This window comes from Dermacentor variabilis, chromosome 8, assembly GCF_050947875.1.
Source record: "Dermacentor variabilis isolate Ectoservices chromosome 8, ASM5094787v1, whole genome shotgun sequence".
NCBI classification, from domain to species: domain Eukaryota; kingdom Metazoa; phylum Arthropoda; class Arachnida; order Ixodida; family Ixodidae; genus Dermacentor; species Dermacentor variabilis.
In genome coordinates, this window is record NC_134575.1 from 28,146,143 (window position 1) to 28,165,582 (window position 19,440).

Here is a 19,440-nt window from a genome sequence, read left to right on the forward strand (position 1 = left end):
CAAATAACAAATACCACCATAGATAGCCTCATAACAAACATCAGGTATGACGAAGCTATATTTCTGTCGGATGCGGCTTCATTACACCAACGCAAGGCTGCATGCCACATCGTTCAGACAGGAAGTCATCACGCCTGCTGTCGAGCAAGTTTCATGGCAATATTGTTGAGCCTAAGAGTCAAACAGACTCACCTGTCAAGCCTGCAGAGCGGCACCCCATTATGGGGAACATGCGCTGCAAGAAAAAAAAAGAAAGAAAAGACAGTATACATTATTTCGGCATTAAGTGAATCAGCAACAAGGTTACTCGCCTATTTTGTTGAATGGCATTTCAAGCATACACTGAGGAACAGCAATGACTACATACACCTCCAAGAAATTAGTACACAGTGAAGCATGAAAAAGAGAAGGCCAAAAAGCAAAACAACTTTGAGCAGGGGTGGATCTAGGGTAGCATTAACGGGAGGAAGGCCTCATCAATATATACAGAAAACAAGAAGGAGATGGGAAAGGGGGGTTGCCCCCCTGCCCACCCCCCATTTGCCAGTGCCACCATGGTTGAGCTCAAAGGCAGCATGCTTCAAAACCCAGAAAAATCAAGAATGTCTGAAAACAATAGGCAGGCGTTAGGGCAAAGTGGTCATAGAAAGCATCAAAAGCAACAGGGACTAATTATTAAGAGGGACCTTGCCGACAAAGTGGTCAGACTCATCCAGTCACGCAACAGCGTCTACAATGCCAACAGCATCTTCCACATCCTCTCGCAAGCTTGTGAAGAATATGCTGAGGACTATTTGGATAATGCCAGCTGAACATTAAATATGTTCTTTGATATTGCTGCTGTTGATTACTCCGGCATACAGTGCAAATGAGAGCTGGGGACTGTTCAGGCACTTCCTACAATTTTATGTACAAAGAGAATTGTAGCAAAAAGAAATAGTGGTTTGATGGAGGAACACAGTAAAGTCCCAAAAGAAGCACTAGAAAAGTTGACAAAGACCAAATGACATACAGAGAATAGTTAAACGCGCATGATGTGCACAGGATTTGTACCTAAGAAATCCGGTATGCAGTAGTCCAGGACGGCTGAGAAACTTGAAAAAGATTTCAATGTTGATCCCAAATGTTCAACATTCAGCAATAACAATAAATACGGAAAAATAAATAGTACTAGCTGCCAAATCCCTTCTGCGCCGCAGTGGAAAAACACAAGGAAGCAGTTGCAGTACCCTCACGGTTGTTCGTTGAGACCACGTTTGTCGTGCCATTGCTTCGAATCTCCAGTGGCTGCTGCGTGGGCTGCATTTCTATCGTGCCGTTGCGATAGTTCTCCCTGTTTCCAAGTCCACGGTCTTCATACTGGTTCTGCAATACAAGACAAAAGGTTTGACCAGCCTGACACGTTGATGCCAGCCCATATAAAGGAGTTTCTCTCATAAAATTCCTCAACACAACAGACTTTCTCCTTAATCGTGAAGTTTACTCCTTGAAACTACGAGATTGTACAAATGGTGACAGTTCTAGTCATTGCCAAAAACAGAGTGTGAAACACAAACACTAGTGCTCTGTCAACTGCACCTGAAATCACACGATGCGTACAATGTTTAGTATCCTTTCCCAGTGACCGTTTTTTAATTGCTAACCACTGTTACAATGCTATAAGACACGCCTAAATGCTGCCATGAACCAGATGCCATATGGTGAAGAACCAGACAGTGGTCGAACTGTGAGTCACAAATCTAACTCTTTACTGGGTGAACTTGTGTCCACAAAAGCAAGCAACACACAGACTTCGGACAATGCCGTGGGTCGTCGAAATCTGAATATATGATGTATAGCTCAAGTGTATCGGCTATTTATACGTGACTCATCATACATTCCAGTGTAATCAATCAGCACGTGCTGGTGGGCGAGCTGGTTATGCATGATTACAAAGAAGGCACCAAATAAAACAACAGACGAAGGAAGGAGACACGAGACATGAGACACCTATGTGTCTCGTGTCTCCTTCTTTCGTCTGTTGCTTTATTTGGCGCCTTCTTTGTAACCAGTGTAATCACTGGCGCTCACACACATTCTAGGATGTACACCATCATTCAGGGCATGCAAGCAACCTGATTGGACAAGATTCTTTTGCTATAGAATCGGTAACATCATTCAGGAAAGCTCCAATACATGTTTCTTTTGCGCCAAGCAATAACCTTCTCACAGTGGTTAGATGGTCAAGAACGGTCACCTAAAGAGGGCAAACACTGTACTCATGTCAATATCATCCATGGATATGCGTGTACGCACTTCCCAGCCCATAAAAAGCCCAATTTATGTTTCGCAACACCAGCAATTTTCGCACAACTATTCTAGCGTGAGGGACACCACACTAGACGTAAATTGTCAATGACAATGTGGACCAGCCTTTCCCCAGTCTGTAGCAGAGAATCTTGGCTAAATTCAGAGCATGAACTACTGGCACAAGCTAAGGCACAAGAAAATACAGGACAGGAGATTCTGTCTTTCAACTAGCTGCTTCAGATTAACTAGCTCTGCAGTGAATTATCTATTCTCGCTCGACTGACAATGCATGACTTCAACCAAATGTTCTACAGCCCATAGCATACTTCCACTATGATCCAGTGCACCACAGTATATTTTCTTCCTGCACAACCGGACTAGGAACATTCAAGCAGTGGCTCAGAGAATTAGATAAGTGCTCCAAAACGACCGGCGAAATGTGCCACGCATATACTGGATCGATGTACAGTACGGTCCACTGTTAAAGGAAACACCAGATTTGAACTTTAAAAAAGTGATTACGCCTCAGTTTTGACTCGACGACTTCGTCAGTAGTTTTTCACTGTTATGTGTCTACCTGAAACATCACACATTGAGCACTGTTGTCTTATGGACTTTATAACCTGTGGTTGGTATGAACACTAATAAGGTGCTCCATTTAAACACTGTAATAATGCGGAGCCACATTCTAAGTTTAACTTTTTCTTGACACCGCTGTTTTTATTGCGCATTGAATGAAGTGCCTTGGAGAGCACCGATTTCTTTTTATTACCAACATTTGCGCATGCAATTTAGAAAAGATACTACGAAATCCACAGTACAGTGCTTGCAAAGAGTGTGTGCATCTAAAGCACAGCGGCTGTTTCGTGAGCTGTCGGATGACAAATATGGCTTCTGGCAGCCTTTGTGCATGCCGGTAGAGGGACCTGATTAAAAGAACGCTAAAGAAAAATTACTTCAGTTGTCTTTGTAAATTACCCGTCTATAATGCCAAAGAAGCTGCTCTTGCTGTAAGAAGAGAAAAGTTACAACACAAAGGCGAGGCAAGGGGTGCGACAGTGCCTGAAAATTACCGCACCGAGTTGCTGCGATGTCATGGATTTTCCCAGAATCTGCTCACCTAGTTAATATTTAGCAGCAATGATAGACTGACCACACTGTGTTCTAAAACAGCTAAGGTCTGAGCTTCACAAGTTTCAATAACTTTAACAGAGTTACAATGGCTCAAAATACAGAAAGATATTTTGAAATCCGTGATGTCACTATGAAGTATTGGCGCTGGAGTTTGAGCATGAAATTTAAAGAATTTAACTTTTAGATTAATTTTCGCTTTAATAATCAGCTTACTACCATAAAATTACAGAATATAGAGTTTTAAAAGAATACTTTATCAGCATAAACTGTATCGCCGAAATCAATGGGGGGAGGGGAGAAGAGCTGAGCTCGCCCTTGATCGTTTTTACCAGAAACCTGCAGACGAACCCAGCTCCACCATGGGGTGGAGATGGTTGAACCATTACATATTGAAGCAGGTCAACCGTACTAAGCAGGTGCCATAATGTAAGCATCTCTAACCTGGCATGACAGGATGTTGACAGAAGGCGCTGACTTCGCAAGCGCAAGATTGCAGGCATTGTGCTTGTTCTTGCTGCGTACCATGTTGCTCGGAAATTGGGACAGCACGTCGAACCACCTGCACGACGTCACATCGAGCAATGTCGCAAACTAAGACATTAGCAATAAATTACACTGGGGTGCCAATCTCTCAATAGGTGAAGCGCCAATAGTGACAACACACAAGAAGGAATATAGACAGGACAAGGCGCTTGTCCTGTCTGCATTCCTTCTTGTGTGTTGTCACTACTGGCGCTTCACCTATTGAAAGCTATGCACCAACTAGCCACACAACGTGTTTTAGTGCCAATCTCAGCACTTTCAAAATTTACCGTGTCATTTGGATGGTTGCCCACGCCAAAACCATGATCTGAATGTGAGGCGTGCTGCAGCGGCGGAATTCAGAATTAATGTTTGACCCCCCTCTTGGGGCTCTTTAATGTGCGCCCAATGCAGGGTATATGAGCGTTTTTGCATTCCACCTGTGTCCAAGCGCAGCCACAGCAGCCAGGTTCGAACCCACGCCTTTGAGCTCAGCAGCTCAAATCAGAGGGGGCGTGGCCATTCTACGAGCCAATCAGAGCTGACAGGATCTTGAATTTGCCAATGTGACGGAATCTCACTGTGTCCAATATTGGAATACTCCCTCTCAAAAGATAGGCCTTCCAAGTTGTGCTTTCACTACAGTTTCGTTACAAAGTCCTTGACAAAGTTGGTACATGGCGTGAAAAAATTTGGAAGAGGCTTAAGCCTCGCCTTTAAGAGTGGGATGCAACAGCATTCAGATTCCTGACTGCTTCTCATGCTTCCCTGCAATTGCAGCTTATGTAACCGTAATGTTTACTGGGAAACATTACGCATGAAGGTAAGCTTTCTGGTAGAAATGTGGCCTCTTGTGTGGGTCAATCCTGAAGCCTGGAGATAGCACAAAGCCACACCAAGAAAATTACAACATTTTGAGGTTTCTGTTATTGTTTTGCACTTTTAATATTTCAGTCTGAAAAGGTTTAATGTAAAAGGCATGTGCTGTTGGTGTTTTCTTTCATGACATTTGTTAGTGGGCTGTCATTCTCAAAATTCCGAGGAATAACTTTGCTAAAAATGTGAGACAAGGTATGAACAACTTCAGTGATAGAATGGCGTGGCAATATAACCCGTATGTACTGAATCTCATATAGCAAGCCGTGGCGTATAAATATACCTCAACAGATATGTAAGTTTTTGCTCACAGAGAACTCCGCCGACACCGACAGATCTTTTGCGACATGGGGCCCTTGGCACTATCACTTTAGAATACAGCACCGTGCATAAAAAAAAAAAGGTCTAGGCATGCATCACGTTATAAAATGCGACATTAAGCCTTATACTTTCATGTCGCAAAATATGTATTTATTACACAGCAGGTGTCGCATATCTGAACCTATCTAGCATAGAACTAGCAGAGTGAAACGTTTCGGCAACTAGAAATCGCAGTGCATCTCTTGCGCCTGCAACTAAAACACAGGGCACATCGATGCACAAATAATATATGGTTTGACAAAACATTATGTCCACAAGTTTTAGTTGCAAGACATGAAGTAGTTATTCAGTAGAAAGCATCGCAGATCAAGTACAACTGCATGGCGGAATGCACGGAGTGAAACGTGTGTGACCACAGTACTTGCGTAGCTTCCGCGGTGTTCCCTGGTAAATATTAAATGGAGCACAACGTTGTAGTAGGAATGCCGGAGAGCCCACCACAGCGCAGCCCTTTATAGTCTGAGGCATAAATTCAATGGGGCACCACCACATCACAGTGCCCGTCGTTCTGGGTTACACATACCACTTGCTGTCATCGCGACCTGTGCCTTTGACAAAGTGGACCTTGTCCGGCGTAGTGATGGCAATAGAGAACTGGTTTCCAGTGAGCTCCTCGGCGTGAGCCACGGCCACCACTTTGGTCATGTCAATCACCGCCTGCGGGATTGTGTTTGGCTGAAAGAAGACACGATAAAATCATTCGATTAGGCACACCGTGTTGTGCAGCAGAGAAACACGCCACCTCGCATAACAGGATGCATCGCTAGCACAAGTAACAGTAAAATGAAGCAGACACTATGCCTTGACACCTAGCATTAAAAGGATGACCAAGCACAAAGGCTGGGAAACACTTGTAAAATGATTTAATGAAAGGTCCCGAAATGCTGGAGCTGATGTCATCGACATTATGGTGGAGTTGAGATGCAGAACAAAACTTGCTGAAGTCATGTAGCAATAAGACTAGACACGATAATGTTGTCCATAAAAAAAAAAATTAGCAATAGTGCTACACACGCTTCTTGTTACTGCGCTCACATGTAGCAGTTGCAGCAATGTATTGTAACATCACGACCCGTCAACCACTTCAATACTGGAATAGAAAGAGGCTTCCCGAAACATTCAGCATAGTAAATTATTTGGGGCGCTCTCATAGTTGAAAGTATTTCCTCTAGGGTTTGGAGAGTGGAACCTTCATATAAAGTTAAAGTATGGCAAGTTGGAAATGTCACATCAGTATGCAAAAGCCACTCAATGCCATTTTTAAACATTGGTCAGACTGACAACATAGACTGCGCTGTCGTTTGATATCATTGGAACGAACACTCACATGCTCATCCACAGAGTAAGTAAGTTCTCCGTCGTCGTAGAGGACAAACCAGCGCCTCTGCCACCTCTGCAAAGGGACAACACATCATCACAAACAACGAACGGTCATCATCTCGGACACTGTGCCTGTTTTTTAGGACTTTGAACATCTAACTCCTCTGACCGCATCCCTTTGTCCAACGTTTAAGAGCTTTAAGAAAGCCCAACACTTTCAATTACACCACTTTGGCCAGCATTCTATATTTTAGTTCCTTAATTTGAGTTCTATACCTGATCAAACAAAATGTTGGCCAATTATCTATTTTAGGAGCTTTGTGCTTACGCTCCGCAACGCCTAGTGTTTTAAAGCATTATACAAATTTTCTTCTATAGACACTGATGGCACTGTGCCCTGTGCATAAAAGACTTATGGTCATACCCTTGTACAGATTATCTTTCCAAGAAATTACAGCACAGCACAACCCACTATTAAATGAGACACCAATATAGTATCTCAGGACTGATTGCAGCTTAGTTTTGACATGATGGCACTAACAAATAACATTTTATTGACATAGGTCTACCTAACATGTCACTATTAAGCAATTTCTTTCTATTAAGTTGATGATGCATTTAAGTTATATTGGTTTAACAGTGGACCATACTGCACATGTAATATGCATAATCTGTTAGCAATGGCTTTAGGTAGCCAACAAACATCATTACAGCAAAGTCATGTGTGACAACACTTTCATTAGCTTTGATAGTCATAATTAGCATGCACACCAATCTCATTAGAAAAAAGTTTAGTGATGTTTATGTTTCCTTCACTTTAACTAATAATTTATTATGTCTGTGCTCTATATACCTATGTTCAATTGTAGTTCTCAAGAATAATGCAGTAAAAATAAATAAGTGATTCATTCAACATGCCTTGAGCACTGGCAAGCCTCAATTCTTTAATCATGAGAATCAATCTAGAATCATTAAATGAAATTGTAGCTGCACCCATGTGCTGCCTTTCTTGTCTCATCATTTAGCATTGTTCCCAAGTTACCAACAAAGTATCTAAAAACTCAAATTTTAACCATTCTTAATAGCTAATGAGTTTCAGCTAACGCAAAAGTCTGGTGATGGCATAACAACTCAACATGGAAGTAAGCATTGAATCTCACTCCATCTGGCACTACAAGCACTGGGGTGTTTCTAAATACTGCCTGCACAAACTGTGGTTTCCAAATTGTGCATTGCAATAACCTTAACAAGTTGCCATCATTGTCCGCCTTACTACAACCCAAGCGAAATAAAGGGTTTCTAACGAGATGTGAAGTTAACAATGTTCTGTACTGGACGAATGTGTCACGTCTGAAAATTTAGCAATCTCGTAGCCCTATCTAGCCTCTGCTTCCCTTGACTATATTGTCTATCTCGTGGAAACCATTGCATAATCTAACATACCTTCTATCATCTATTCTACACATCACATGATCATCATGCCATGTGGGTGAAGCAGCGCATTGAGCAGGAAAAGTGGAGAGAACACAATGTAACACAGCACTAGCTGTCACAGCAAGTGTCATGTTTCCTCGTGTTCTCTCTTTTGTCCTGTGCAGCACACTGCTTCATCTACATGGCACGATGATTAGTCACCAATTCGCCCAGCTTTACACATTACTGAACATCACATGACCTGCACAAACACGCTTCTTTTTAGCCTCAGCAAAGATACTGTTTACCTACATGTAACTTCTAGTCAATACTGGTGTCTTACCTATATACTCAAACAACACATGAACAATTTTCCTTTGAATCATTAGTTCGTGACCATAAGCTTCCTTTAGATTTTCTTCACTGGCTTCTAAGTTTCAGCACCAGAGGATTATAATTATAGCTTGAATCCTCCAACAAGTGGTTGCATGTGCAGCAAAAAAAAATTCGTTTTTATCAAATTGAACTAAAGCCACAATTTTGTTGTTGTACTAAGTGTGTACCAAGTGCAGCGATGAAGATGCATGCTCCAAAGCTGCCCAATCCGTGCGAAGCTTGAGTAACAGGCTGGAGCTAGTTTTGGCTAAGCCTTGACTGCCATGTAATCTAGCTTGTTATCAGTGCATCTCTGATGTGTTCTGCAAACCTTCTTCACACAATCTACTAAAAGCGATTCTGTTAACATGTTTACAAATAAAGGTAACAGTTCACGATTCCTGCCTTCTGGTTTGCCATGTGTGCTGGCAGGCTGTGTACAAGATGAGGCTAGTCAAGCAGCACTGATGCGGCTTCTATCCAATCTTGACCCCCACGCCATGTACGCAGTTCAAACAGTCATTTCCAAAGTTCTTAAGTCACTGAGGGCATGATAGGGCTCATTATGGCACCACACACTAGGGCCTTTGTAGAACTTATGCTGCAGCAAAGTATCACAGCTTCACAGGAATGAATCACGACTTTCACGAGCTCCAGAGCTGTAGGCACGCAGGGGAGCCCCAGTAACAGGGCTCGTAACCGATGAAGTGGCAATGAGCAAGAGGAATAAGGGGATCTGAGAGGCTCAAATTTTCGTTAATCTCAACTGCACGAAGTAACAGACAATGAAGCCAGATGAAATAGAATAGAACCTCGTTGATACGATCCCGTTTCGTACTGTTTTCCGGCGTCGACGCTTCGTTCTTCTTTGCTTACCGGTTAATACGTTCCCGGAAAACACGATTTTTCGGCAGCAACGTTGAGTACATCGCCAAATTGCGATCGTAAGATACATTTTCAGGTCGTTAGATCCCATGTGAAGAGGAAAAGCCGCGAGGCACGCGCGATCGAGAGCGCCCGGCACGGCAGCTTCCCCGCAGTACTCGCCCGCCCGAGTCACGTGAAAATGCCGGCACGCACTCGGCTTCCTCTTCCGGTACCAGCAAATCTCCTCGCGGGTCGTCGCACGTAGCGTTCATAACTATGCGATGAGCGCCTTTACCTATCCGTTTCACGGCGCGTGTGGCGTAGTACCGTCGGAAGACTATGTACTGATCGCTTCCAATAGGCGATAGCCCCAAACGCGCCGCCGTTCCCTGCTGCAGGCGGCGCGAAGTGAGTGTCATGTTTCGCATCTCAAGCACAGCGTAAAAGAAGTGGCGATCTCGTGCCCGTCTTTCGCGCTGTGCTTGTGTTACCGTGAATTGCCAATACGCCCGAGCCTCCACATCTTTGTCGTGTTTCGCTCTGGCGGCATCGGCATCTTATTCCGGCGCGCTCACCCAGCTCGATTTCGTTTGGGTTTCCCGGCGCAAGTGTGTCTAGAATTCTAGCCACCCTACCGTCGCCGTCTCAAAACTGTACACAATATGATAACGACAGCGCGCGCGTCTCGGGCCGCCCCGGTCTCACCATCTATACGCGCGCGTCGGCGTCTTGTGCCACAACGATTGTCCCCTAGTGGGCACGTCAAAGCTTCCCGCCAAAATGCACCGCTCGAAGAAGCTGCCGTCCCACGCCGAATTCGAGGGGTGTAAACGTAAGCTCGCCGAAACCGCAATAAAGAAAAAGAAAACGACAGCACACGTATCGGGCCCCGAAAGCTCGGATCCGCGCGGGTCGGCGTGTCGTGCTCCAACGATTCGCCCGCTTCGCGTTACCGACGATGTCAACTATACAGCTGGAGTATGCCGAATGCTTTAGTGACTTCGGATCATACGTTTTCCTGGTTAGTACGTTTTTTTATTTCTCTCTCGCGTTGTTTCTCGAAACAAATGAACTAGGTTCTAGTTCGACTGTGTATGGGAATGTTCATCGTAACGTCAAAGTGAAAAAGAACGAATAATAAAGTACAGGGAAATGAATGGGGACGAAATGAAAAGCTTGCCGCAGGATGCGGATCGAACCCGCATCACTCACATTACACGTGCAATGCTTTTATCATGACCTCGTGGTAGAAAAGAAAGTTTCATATCCGCCGCCTTGGCTATGAGCGGCACTGGATAGCACTCGCAGGGATAATCTCGTGCAAAAACATCCAATAAACTGGGCGGGCAAATGACCCGCGCCGGGTAGCGCAATTTCGTTTGCTTTCTCTACGCTTGCTAATTAGCAAAACAATAACCTCCTTTACGATTTCGCTGGCTTCAATGCCTGCTACTTTGTTGTGAAGTGGCAATGAGACTTTCCACTTTTCGAGACTATACTTGCGATGGCAAACGATATAATACGCAAACGAAGCACATGACCTCGTGCCCATTGATATGCGGGAACCTAACCACACGTGAAGCAACGAGGACGTATTTCTCTCTGCGTCCCCGTTGCTCTCGTGAAGCGAGTTTCGTGCGCCTTCGGGCAAAGGCTCTCGACTCACCCTCGTCCGATTGACCGCCTGCGAGAAGTCCCAGTCGGGAGCCACGAACAGGTAGCCACAGGTCGACACTTTCCGGGTGGCCTGCACACGGCGTGAACAAGGAGCACGTAATGTTAGACTACAAGTATACGTGTCATGTACAGTTTCTTGCTTGATATGCGAACATTACGTGTGCACATTATGTATGTGCATAGAGTTGTTAAAGGCGTTGGTTGGAGAGCGAAGCCAGGCGTGAATTAGTACAAGTAGTACGTACACCTGCGCTCAAAAATACATGGACCAGGGTTTCTGCGAGAAAACTGAATTTCCTATATGTCATGGCACATACTCTTAAACTGAAGGCTGCTGATTTAGCCCCGCAAACATCGCAGTGCATTTGTTAGTTTGTTTTTTAGACATAGTTGCTAAGAAATTTGGGAGAACGCCTGGTCCGCACACTCTTTGGTGCACGAGGATGATGAGAACTAAGTCACTTGCGATGTCTTTGTCAAGCAAGGAGTAAAAAGAAGGCACCTAAATGCACACGCAAGCTTTCGTATTTCTAACTTTTTTTTTTATTCCAGTCATGACAAGCCAGCAATGTTGCTGCAACATAACGAGCCAAGCGGCCAAGCAAAAGGCACTTGATCAATCCGGAGCGTGCTGCCACAACAAAACACGGAGGCGCTTTTTTTTTTTAGAAGACACGTGCAAAGGATAAAAAGGAAACTGTTTTCATGCACCAACAGAGCAGCCATTACTAGACCAACATAAACTGATGGAACGCGGCCATGCTGTGACAGTCCGCTACCATGCTGAATTTTGATAACCAGGACATTATTACAGTGACCTGTCCTTTTATTCTAACAGTTTTACAAAAATGTCTGATTCGTGGCAGCAAATTATATTGTTTGTCCTGGTACGTGGCATCTTGTCCGAAGCCTCTGGCGTGTCACACGTTTAATCAGTCAACAAACAAAAACGTGAGGCAAAAAATGGTAAAAAGTATGCTTCGAAGTCTCGTAGGCAACAGCAGCCCGCTAGCCTAGTGCATGCTTGACGGCGCCACAATACCGCGCGCTGCAGCAAACACCGAATATTCGCCAAGGCTGGCAATACGGCTAAACTTCAATATAAGGAACTCGGTAAAATCAGCGGGTTGCTTTGTTATATAGAAATTTTATTACGTCAGCGTTCGTTATATCGAGGTTTAAATGTACTTTCCTTGTGCCTTGGCGAAGTAGCGTTCCATGAGCAAGAGCATGTACATCAGCGACACTGTGTCATAGAGAACTGATCTTATTATCCCAAGCGCTGTCTGTTTTTCGTGAGAGCCCCGAGTTTTTGCACTTATTGTTGCCTTGTTCTCGTTAAGGTTATTCAACAAGTCTACATACACCGGTCTACATTGTTGAATTAACTTCCTGGCCTCCTTGTTTTCCTGGTTTGTCCAGAGATAAACTATCAACCGCCGCAGTACGGGCACTCCTCGCCATTCGACAAACAAACCACCATGGAGACATGGAATGGTTTCACTGCTCGTTGGCACATAAGAGTCAGGAAAAACCACCATAGCCAACGATGTCAAGTGCTTTACTTAAGCATGCAAACTAATGAAATATGCAGTCTTGTTGCGTGATTTGAATGATAACAAAGCAGTGGTAAGCACCAACTCCTTAAAGTTTGTAAAAAATAACAATCAGGTTGCCATAAAACTGACAACGGACCAAGTCGTGTGGGTGGGTTATGCCCGAATCAAGGAAGTGCTTTTACCTACACTAAAAGGCACAAGAACAATTGTTCAAGAAAACAAAATACTGCGTTAAGGAAACCAGATGAAGTTCCACAAGAGAACAGACACTTAGAACAGACCAGCGTAGGTACTTTTTACAATTTGCAAATTTATCAGTCTTTTATTGATCGAGCAGTATTCTCGACAACCCGGCAATTGCATTTCCTAAAGTTTGCCTTCCAGTCTAAATGCTTATGCTCATGGCACAGCTGTTTTGTACCCATAAATTCATAAATTCTCCAATGTTCGATGAAATACACTAGCCAACAGGGAACTGCAAGTCTTAAAGTAAAAGAACGCGCCAGAGAACAACTGCAGCCTTGCATGTTTCGCCATTGAGCACAAGTTCTGCGATAAAGCTTCAATGACGTTAAGCGAAATTCCGTAAGCAGGCTTTCTCGCACAGCTACTTGCCCTGACCAAGATGGCGGCGTTTGACACCTTAATTACGATTCTAAGCTGAAGTCCGCCATGGTGGCTAGGTCGAACTAGGCGTGCGATGAAGCACACTTGCAACATTTGCGCATTACACACAGAGTTACCATCGGGTTACACTTAAAAGAAGGTCCTTGTCATCTTACAAGTTTATCAAGGTTGAATAAAAAGTGGTATGCAGTCTCAGAGTGATGCGATCATGAATTTACCAAAGTGACATATCAAATAGTTAGAATTAAAACATACATCTAACAATAGTAAAGTTGCATATGAACTTAGCAGCATGTGCTGAAGTGCGGGAGCACACGCGACCGCCCCGTTTCAAAGGGAAATTCCCTCATAATCATCACCATCATATTCAACAATGCTTCTAGGGCAGCGCCACGGTGGAGAGCGGAAAATAATGTCAAAAAACAAACAGAACCGGAAAAGCATAACCCCGCGTCGAAGAGGCAACATCGACAAGAAAACACGCCACACCGCAACCGCAGTCATAACGGATATAACAATTACAGCCAGGATCCGTCAGACACAGACACACACACACACACAGGTACACCACCAATCAGAAAGGGAGAGACAGAACCACATTATACGAGCCACCACTTGGAGCGGATATTTTCTCACGCTCCTCCAAACCGTTATCAACCACCGCCACCTGCTCCTACGCTAACGAGCAGGTGTCGCCAGTTCCGCAATGCATATACCGTTCGACGTCCTGTTACTTCTTGTTTTTTTTGCGTCCTCGCCATCCTTCGTCAACTTCCGTGAACCCCCCCCCCCCCCCCAGCTAACGAGTCGTCACGGCGCGAGAATCAGAAAGGGGGGCGAGGAGGAGGAGGAAGGGGGAGTCCTTTTGTATTCGCGGAAGCCTCATCACAGCGTGACATCTCTATATAACCACGGTGGCGGAAAGGCAGCTAAGGCAGACCGGAGCTGACGGGGGGGGGGGGGGGGGCGGACGCGTGCACTGGGTCATCGGTCACGCCCGCGCGCTACGCGCAACAACGCAGACGGCGCCCTCTAACGCGGAATTTGGACACTTCTGTCGGGGCCGGGGCTTCCCGTCTCTTGTGAACGCAGCGTCCTCACCCCCCAACCTCCCCCCCTTTTTTTTTTTCATACGCACGCACGCTGCTTCCCACGACGGGACGCACGCACATCCTCATAGAGCGCGTTTCCGCACAGAGGCGCACCGACGCGGCACTAATCCACACCGACACCGGCGTCGGGGCGGGAGCACAGGGCTGCACTTAGTGGCGCGAGCAGACGGCACACACGCAGACGGTGGAACAGACGACGGGCACGCACGCACGCACATTACCCACACACGCTGCACTTTAAGGGCAAGCAGAGTTGGGTAAAAAAGCGGGTAACGTACGTCGCTTCCGGCAGCGCGGGGGGGAAGCGGTGGCAGCCGCTCTATATTTCTTTCTTTTACTTCTTCCTTTTGTCTTCTGGCTCTTCCTTCCCATACCGTTACGCACGCATGCGCCGTGTCGACGCAGGAAGCGGGCCGAACGAGCGGCCCGGGCGACCCGAGCGTGCCGGCGGTACCCGGTGTGTAGTACAGCGGCGAGAAAGCCCGCAAAAAGAACAAAAAAAGGAAAAAGGAAAATATGTACGCGCAAGAGCGCGCAATCCCCGAAAACGGAAACCCCGGAGGAAGCAGACGAAGACCTGGAACGCACGCGAACCGCACGCAAGCACGCCAACCGCGTTCCGCGCGTGAAGTGCTCGTGCACCACGGTATAGGCGTGTTACATATACCGACCAAACACGTGCAACGCCGCATCTGCTGTCGTGCGTACGCGCGTTAGGCCTGACGGAAAACCCGCGTCCACACGCCAGAACTACTACGCACAGTGCAAATTACTACAAATATGCCACGTACGAAGAACATTACGTCTGCCTCGCACCCTCGCACTACCGCCGGAAGGTGAGCGCACGCTTCTATAAAAGTACACAGCGCGAAAGCAAATTGAACCCTGCATAACGTCCAAGCATTAACCCTGTCATGCACAAACACAGTTTCGCACCAAGAGAAATTGAACAAATTGTCTGACACTGATTTCCGACCAATGAGAGTAAATATGAGGACAAAAAAAGAACGGTGAAATTTTTTCTATTACATTTGACTACATTAGTTAATTAATTAATTAGTAATTTGGCATTTAGGCTATCCACAGCTTAAACTTCACTCCAGCCCATAAAATGCAACTACAGGCTTTGCATTGTGTTTCCTATGCATCAATCAGCCTTCTGGGGCATCAAACTCAGCATATATCCTACATGATACAATGGTTATTGCAGAGTTAACCAGCTACAAAAAAATGGCGCCTTCGTATACATGCAGACCGAGATCTTTGCACTGCTTAAATCTACAGCTCGAACGCGTTACAATCGGCTTTTAACCGTACGCGTGTTAGACAATAAGAACCGTGTTAACGAGAAAAGGCGGCGCCTTCTTCGCACTCAGCCCTGCCGCTGCACGTGCGACGATTTCGTTATATCTGCCAATTCGCTATAGCCAGAGACTCCGCTGCCAGGACCGTTATTTCCGTCCAATTCCACAAGAAAAAAACGGGCGCTCACGTACCCGAGACAGTGAACGCTGTTGTAAGGTTGTGACAAAGCGCACTAATTTACGGTTGCCTCGTACCTTGGCGCATTCGTTGCACAGAAACGCAATATTCCGGAAAGTGGAGCCTGTAACAGACATCAAATTGAACAAAACGGCTCGCTTTCCTAACCTCTGCCACTCGAACCACAAAGGGAACGTTCTATTCTGTTTAAAAAAAAAACAATTTCTCACCTCATAAGAACCAATTAAGGCTGACACGAACAAAATTACGAGGACGCGGCTGTTGCTTTGTCACAGTCCGCACTTCTCGTGCGATCCCTTCGCTGTAACAGTATTCGGTCGGCGATGGTGAGAGTTTGCCATTATGCACGTTACGTCGATGAACGTTCACTACAGATCACATAAAGGGTAGCCGACAACTGCTACGCGCAAATAATGTGACCCGAGCAAAAAGAAAAGAAACAGTTCGAAACCGTTCTAGCACCGCTATCAGCTCCTATAGCATCTGTACATCTGGAGCAGACGTACAAAACGAGATCCAGATGGTTACGTTGCTATAAGTTCCCGCGAATTAGCCTGCTGCGACGTTACTGGTTTTGATGCTCTCACACACGGGTGTTACAGGGACACTGAATCAGTTCAGAGTGACAAGGTATCCTTAGAAAACAAATTTTCGTTAAGTCTGTGATAACAGCTTGATTATTAGAGAGAAAAGAAATAAAGGTCAAAGTTCCATTATTTTTTCATTTCGCGTCAGTGCGTCCGTGTGACGTCACGGATTCTAAAAGAAAATGTCTTTTTTTTTTCGTATTTGGGCCTCGTTGGTCCAGTAAACGTAGGCGCGAAACTTGTCAGCTTAATTTTTTTTTCATAATACAATGTAGTGAATTTGTTATCGATAAACACTTAACCATAGGCCTAGCAGACGCCGTTAAAATATATGACGTCACAACGAGCTGGTGCGAGAACTTCGCGGCGGCGGCGCCACCAATCTCTCGTTTTTGTGGCTTTTCTGGCTTGCCATACCCTTTTTTTTTTTTGTGAGAGTGCCTTTTCCTTGGCATTGCAGATGGTTAAGTTACTAATGCAAACGAAACTACTTTTTTTCTTCAGTGTTCTTTTAAAGGTTTATCGATAAACAAGGCTCACACTGCGTTCTAAAAAAGAGCTGGATAAGCATCAACCGGCCTAGCAAGATCCGATGATATTTTTTTTCAAGTTCCTAAAGCAGTCCGAATACGAAAAAAAAAACTATAGACTCGGTCTCGTGATGCCACATTGATGTACGACGCTGCGGTTTTCTGGAGCGAAGCGCAGTCTGGCTTTCCTTTTCTCCGCCATAATTGGACAACCCAAAAGTGCGGGCGAAACGTACCGCTCAGATATCCGATTTCTACAGATGCGCCAACCAATTACGTTCGCTCGTTTCCGTGACGTCATGGCAGAGACGAACTTCTTTCAATGTACACATCCTCTCAGGAACTATGCTTTGCAGCGCAGAGGGCCAGTGGAGTGCACATTTGTGTGTGTGTGTGTGTGTGTGTGTGTGTGTACACACACACACACACACACACACACACACACACACACACACACACACACTGTATAAAAGGTGTTCTTTTGTTGCTGTTGTTGTTGTTGTCGTCGTCTTCACTGTTTTGTTTTCTAAGTACACAGAAGTTTTTTTAATATCGCCTGTTGCCGATAGCACATATATAATCCTTGAACTGGCTTACTCAAACAAGCCGGACATCGCTTCTACGACAAATCAAAATTCGAATACGACTAACTAGAACAATTTCACTGATTAAGTTTTTCGCTAATAACTTTGAGGCCACATTTTGTAATTTACGAATCGTAGCCGGCGAGTTTGTGCAAGACACCCCGCGGAGGAGGAGGAAAAAACTACGAAACCGGTTTCGTGACCTGCGCCGTCAAACAGTAGGTAAAAAAAAAAAAAAATGCGCCGTTTGGCCGCTTACTTTCTTTGGCATAACGGCGTTTCGTGGTTTCAAACGCAAAATTAACTGAAAACTCGCGTCATATCCTAAGAATCCGTTCCAAGTCGACACGTCTACAAACTTGGCGGCTGCAATTCGTAAATTTCAACATGTATACCGTAGTGTAAATAACGGAAAATTTAACTTGAAACTTTTCTAAAGTTAGTCCATTATGGCATTTCGATTTCTCGCGCTTAAGTATACAATTTTGTATAGTTCATACAACTGTGAAAACGTGTGTCAGTTACTACTTTAACTTATGCACAAAAAAAAAAGAAAGAAACGTCCCGTTCCCTGTTCGGATTTAGCTTAGGAGACCACAAATGAAAATGAAAAAAAAGAAACTCAACTTCGCACAGGCGAACTTGTTTTTAGCACACTACGGCCACACGAAAAAGGGATCGAAAATCATGCGACAGCCAAAGAACGGGCGATAACAAAAGCAAAGAAAGCTATTCGTTATAAAATGACTACACGAAAGACAATGTTGCTTGCATAGAATAAGCGTATGTTTTTTTGTTTTTTTTTTTCTCGTAATAAATGAGTTGGAAAGTAATGGCACGGTTCCCGTGTTCCTAGAGCAGCGCTTCCTTCTCGTGTGTATGCGTCTGCCAGAGCTAGAACAAGGTCGCCATGAAAAAAAGAAGAAAAAAACCAGCTCGCCCAAATTACCACAACTACACCACTACAACCGGTGCAGGCCCTACGGTAACACATAGCTACAACACGGATTACCCCTTACCCCCAATTCCCCCCCCACTTTTTTGCATTCCTTTTTTTTTTTCTGGTTGCGTCTTTGCACAAGCCAATAAATACACGCTAGACTTCGCGTGCACAATGCCTGCTGCCTGTGGGTCTCACGAAGTCAAACGCCAAGGCGCTGATCGAATCGCGCAGTCCCAATGACGGGACAGGAAAAAAGAAAACCGTTACGCTCTTGCTGATACTATTGTTCAACCGGAGTCCCACGCTTTACTACGACCTTATACGAAAAAAAAAAAAAAGAAAGAGCGGTGTGCACTTTCTTGACGTCCTCCAGCGCAACCAGCTAATATTCAGAGCTGGTTGTAACTTCCTCCAGTTCCTTTCGCGGCACTATCTGAACGCCCATCTAAGCGCGCACACACACGTGCACATATATACGCGTTCTAGGAAATAGTAACGACCTTACACGAAGCAACAAGTTAGGCTTGGCAGCGCCCGCAAACCACCCGACTGCCTCGCCTGGCGTATTTCTTCGCTTTTCGACCGATATAGGGTGCGCTCGCAGTGGCCCCGCATGACGTCATCTAAACGTCACCACCAATGGCCACTCGGGTGTTCCCACGGCGTCGGCAGGTGCGCGTCGTATAAGTAAAAAATTTCGCACCCTTGAGAACGCTCGTTTTGCCCCGTGATAAACACCGTTACCATCAGGGCGGTAAAAAAAAAAAAATACGACGACAGTTGTGTAGTAATTCTTTTATAGATATCAGGCTGCACCTGCAATGAGAGAAGATGTAGTCAAAAACTTAATTCTGGCTGTTTATAGCGCGCACGAAAATATTTCGCAGGAGAGTTCGACACCGCGAGAGCTATTAAAAATTTATCTCGTGTAGTTTGCGCGCGATCTCTCAAAGGTATCATCACATTTAGTTTGCCACAAAAGAGAGACACAGAAAAAAAGAAACGAGAAAGAGAGATCGCTATTTTACCCAATCAACCACACAATTTCATTTTTTCGAGTGAGGATCTTAAGCACGTGATAAACCAGCGCCAAAATGTTTACCAGCACTAAAACAATTTTTACTGCGGCCATGTGCAAATG

At 45.1% G+C, this 19,440-nt stretch overlaps 1 protein-coding gene across 1 annotated transcript in view; it reads right to left on the bottom strand.

Moving 5' to 3' along the window:
• The window catches only part of osp (myosin phosphatase Rho interacting protein outspread), a 109,992-nt gene that overhangs the window by 38,497 nt on the left and 52,055 nt on the right, over positions 1–19,440 (bottom strand). The window contains exons 2-7 of the mRNA XM_075701588.1: positions 10,844–10,924; positions 6,530–6,595; positions 5,726–5,877; positions 3,865–3,982; positions 1,230–1,365; positions 193–235 (exon numbers count right to left, since the gene is read on the bottom strand). Coding sequence (XP_075557703.1) covers positions 193–235; positions 1,230–1,365; positions 3,865–3,982; positions 5,726–5,877; positions 6,530–6,595; positions 10,844–10,924 — 596 coding nt within the window. The remainder of the gene's footprint in view (positions 1–192; positions 236–1,229; positions 1,366–3,864; positions 3,983–5,725; positions 5,878–6,529; positions 6,596–10,843; positions 10,925–19,440) is intronic.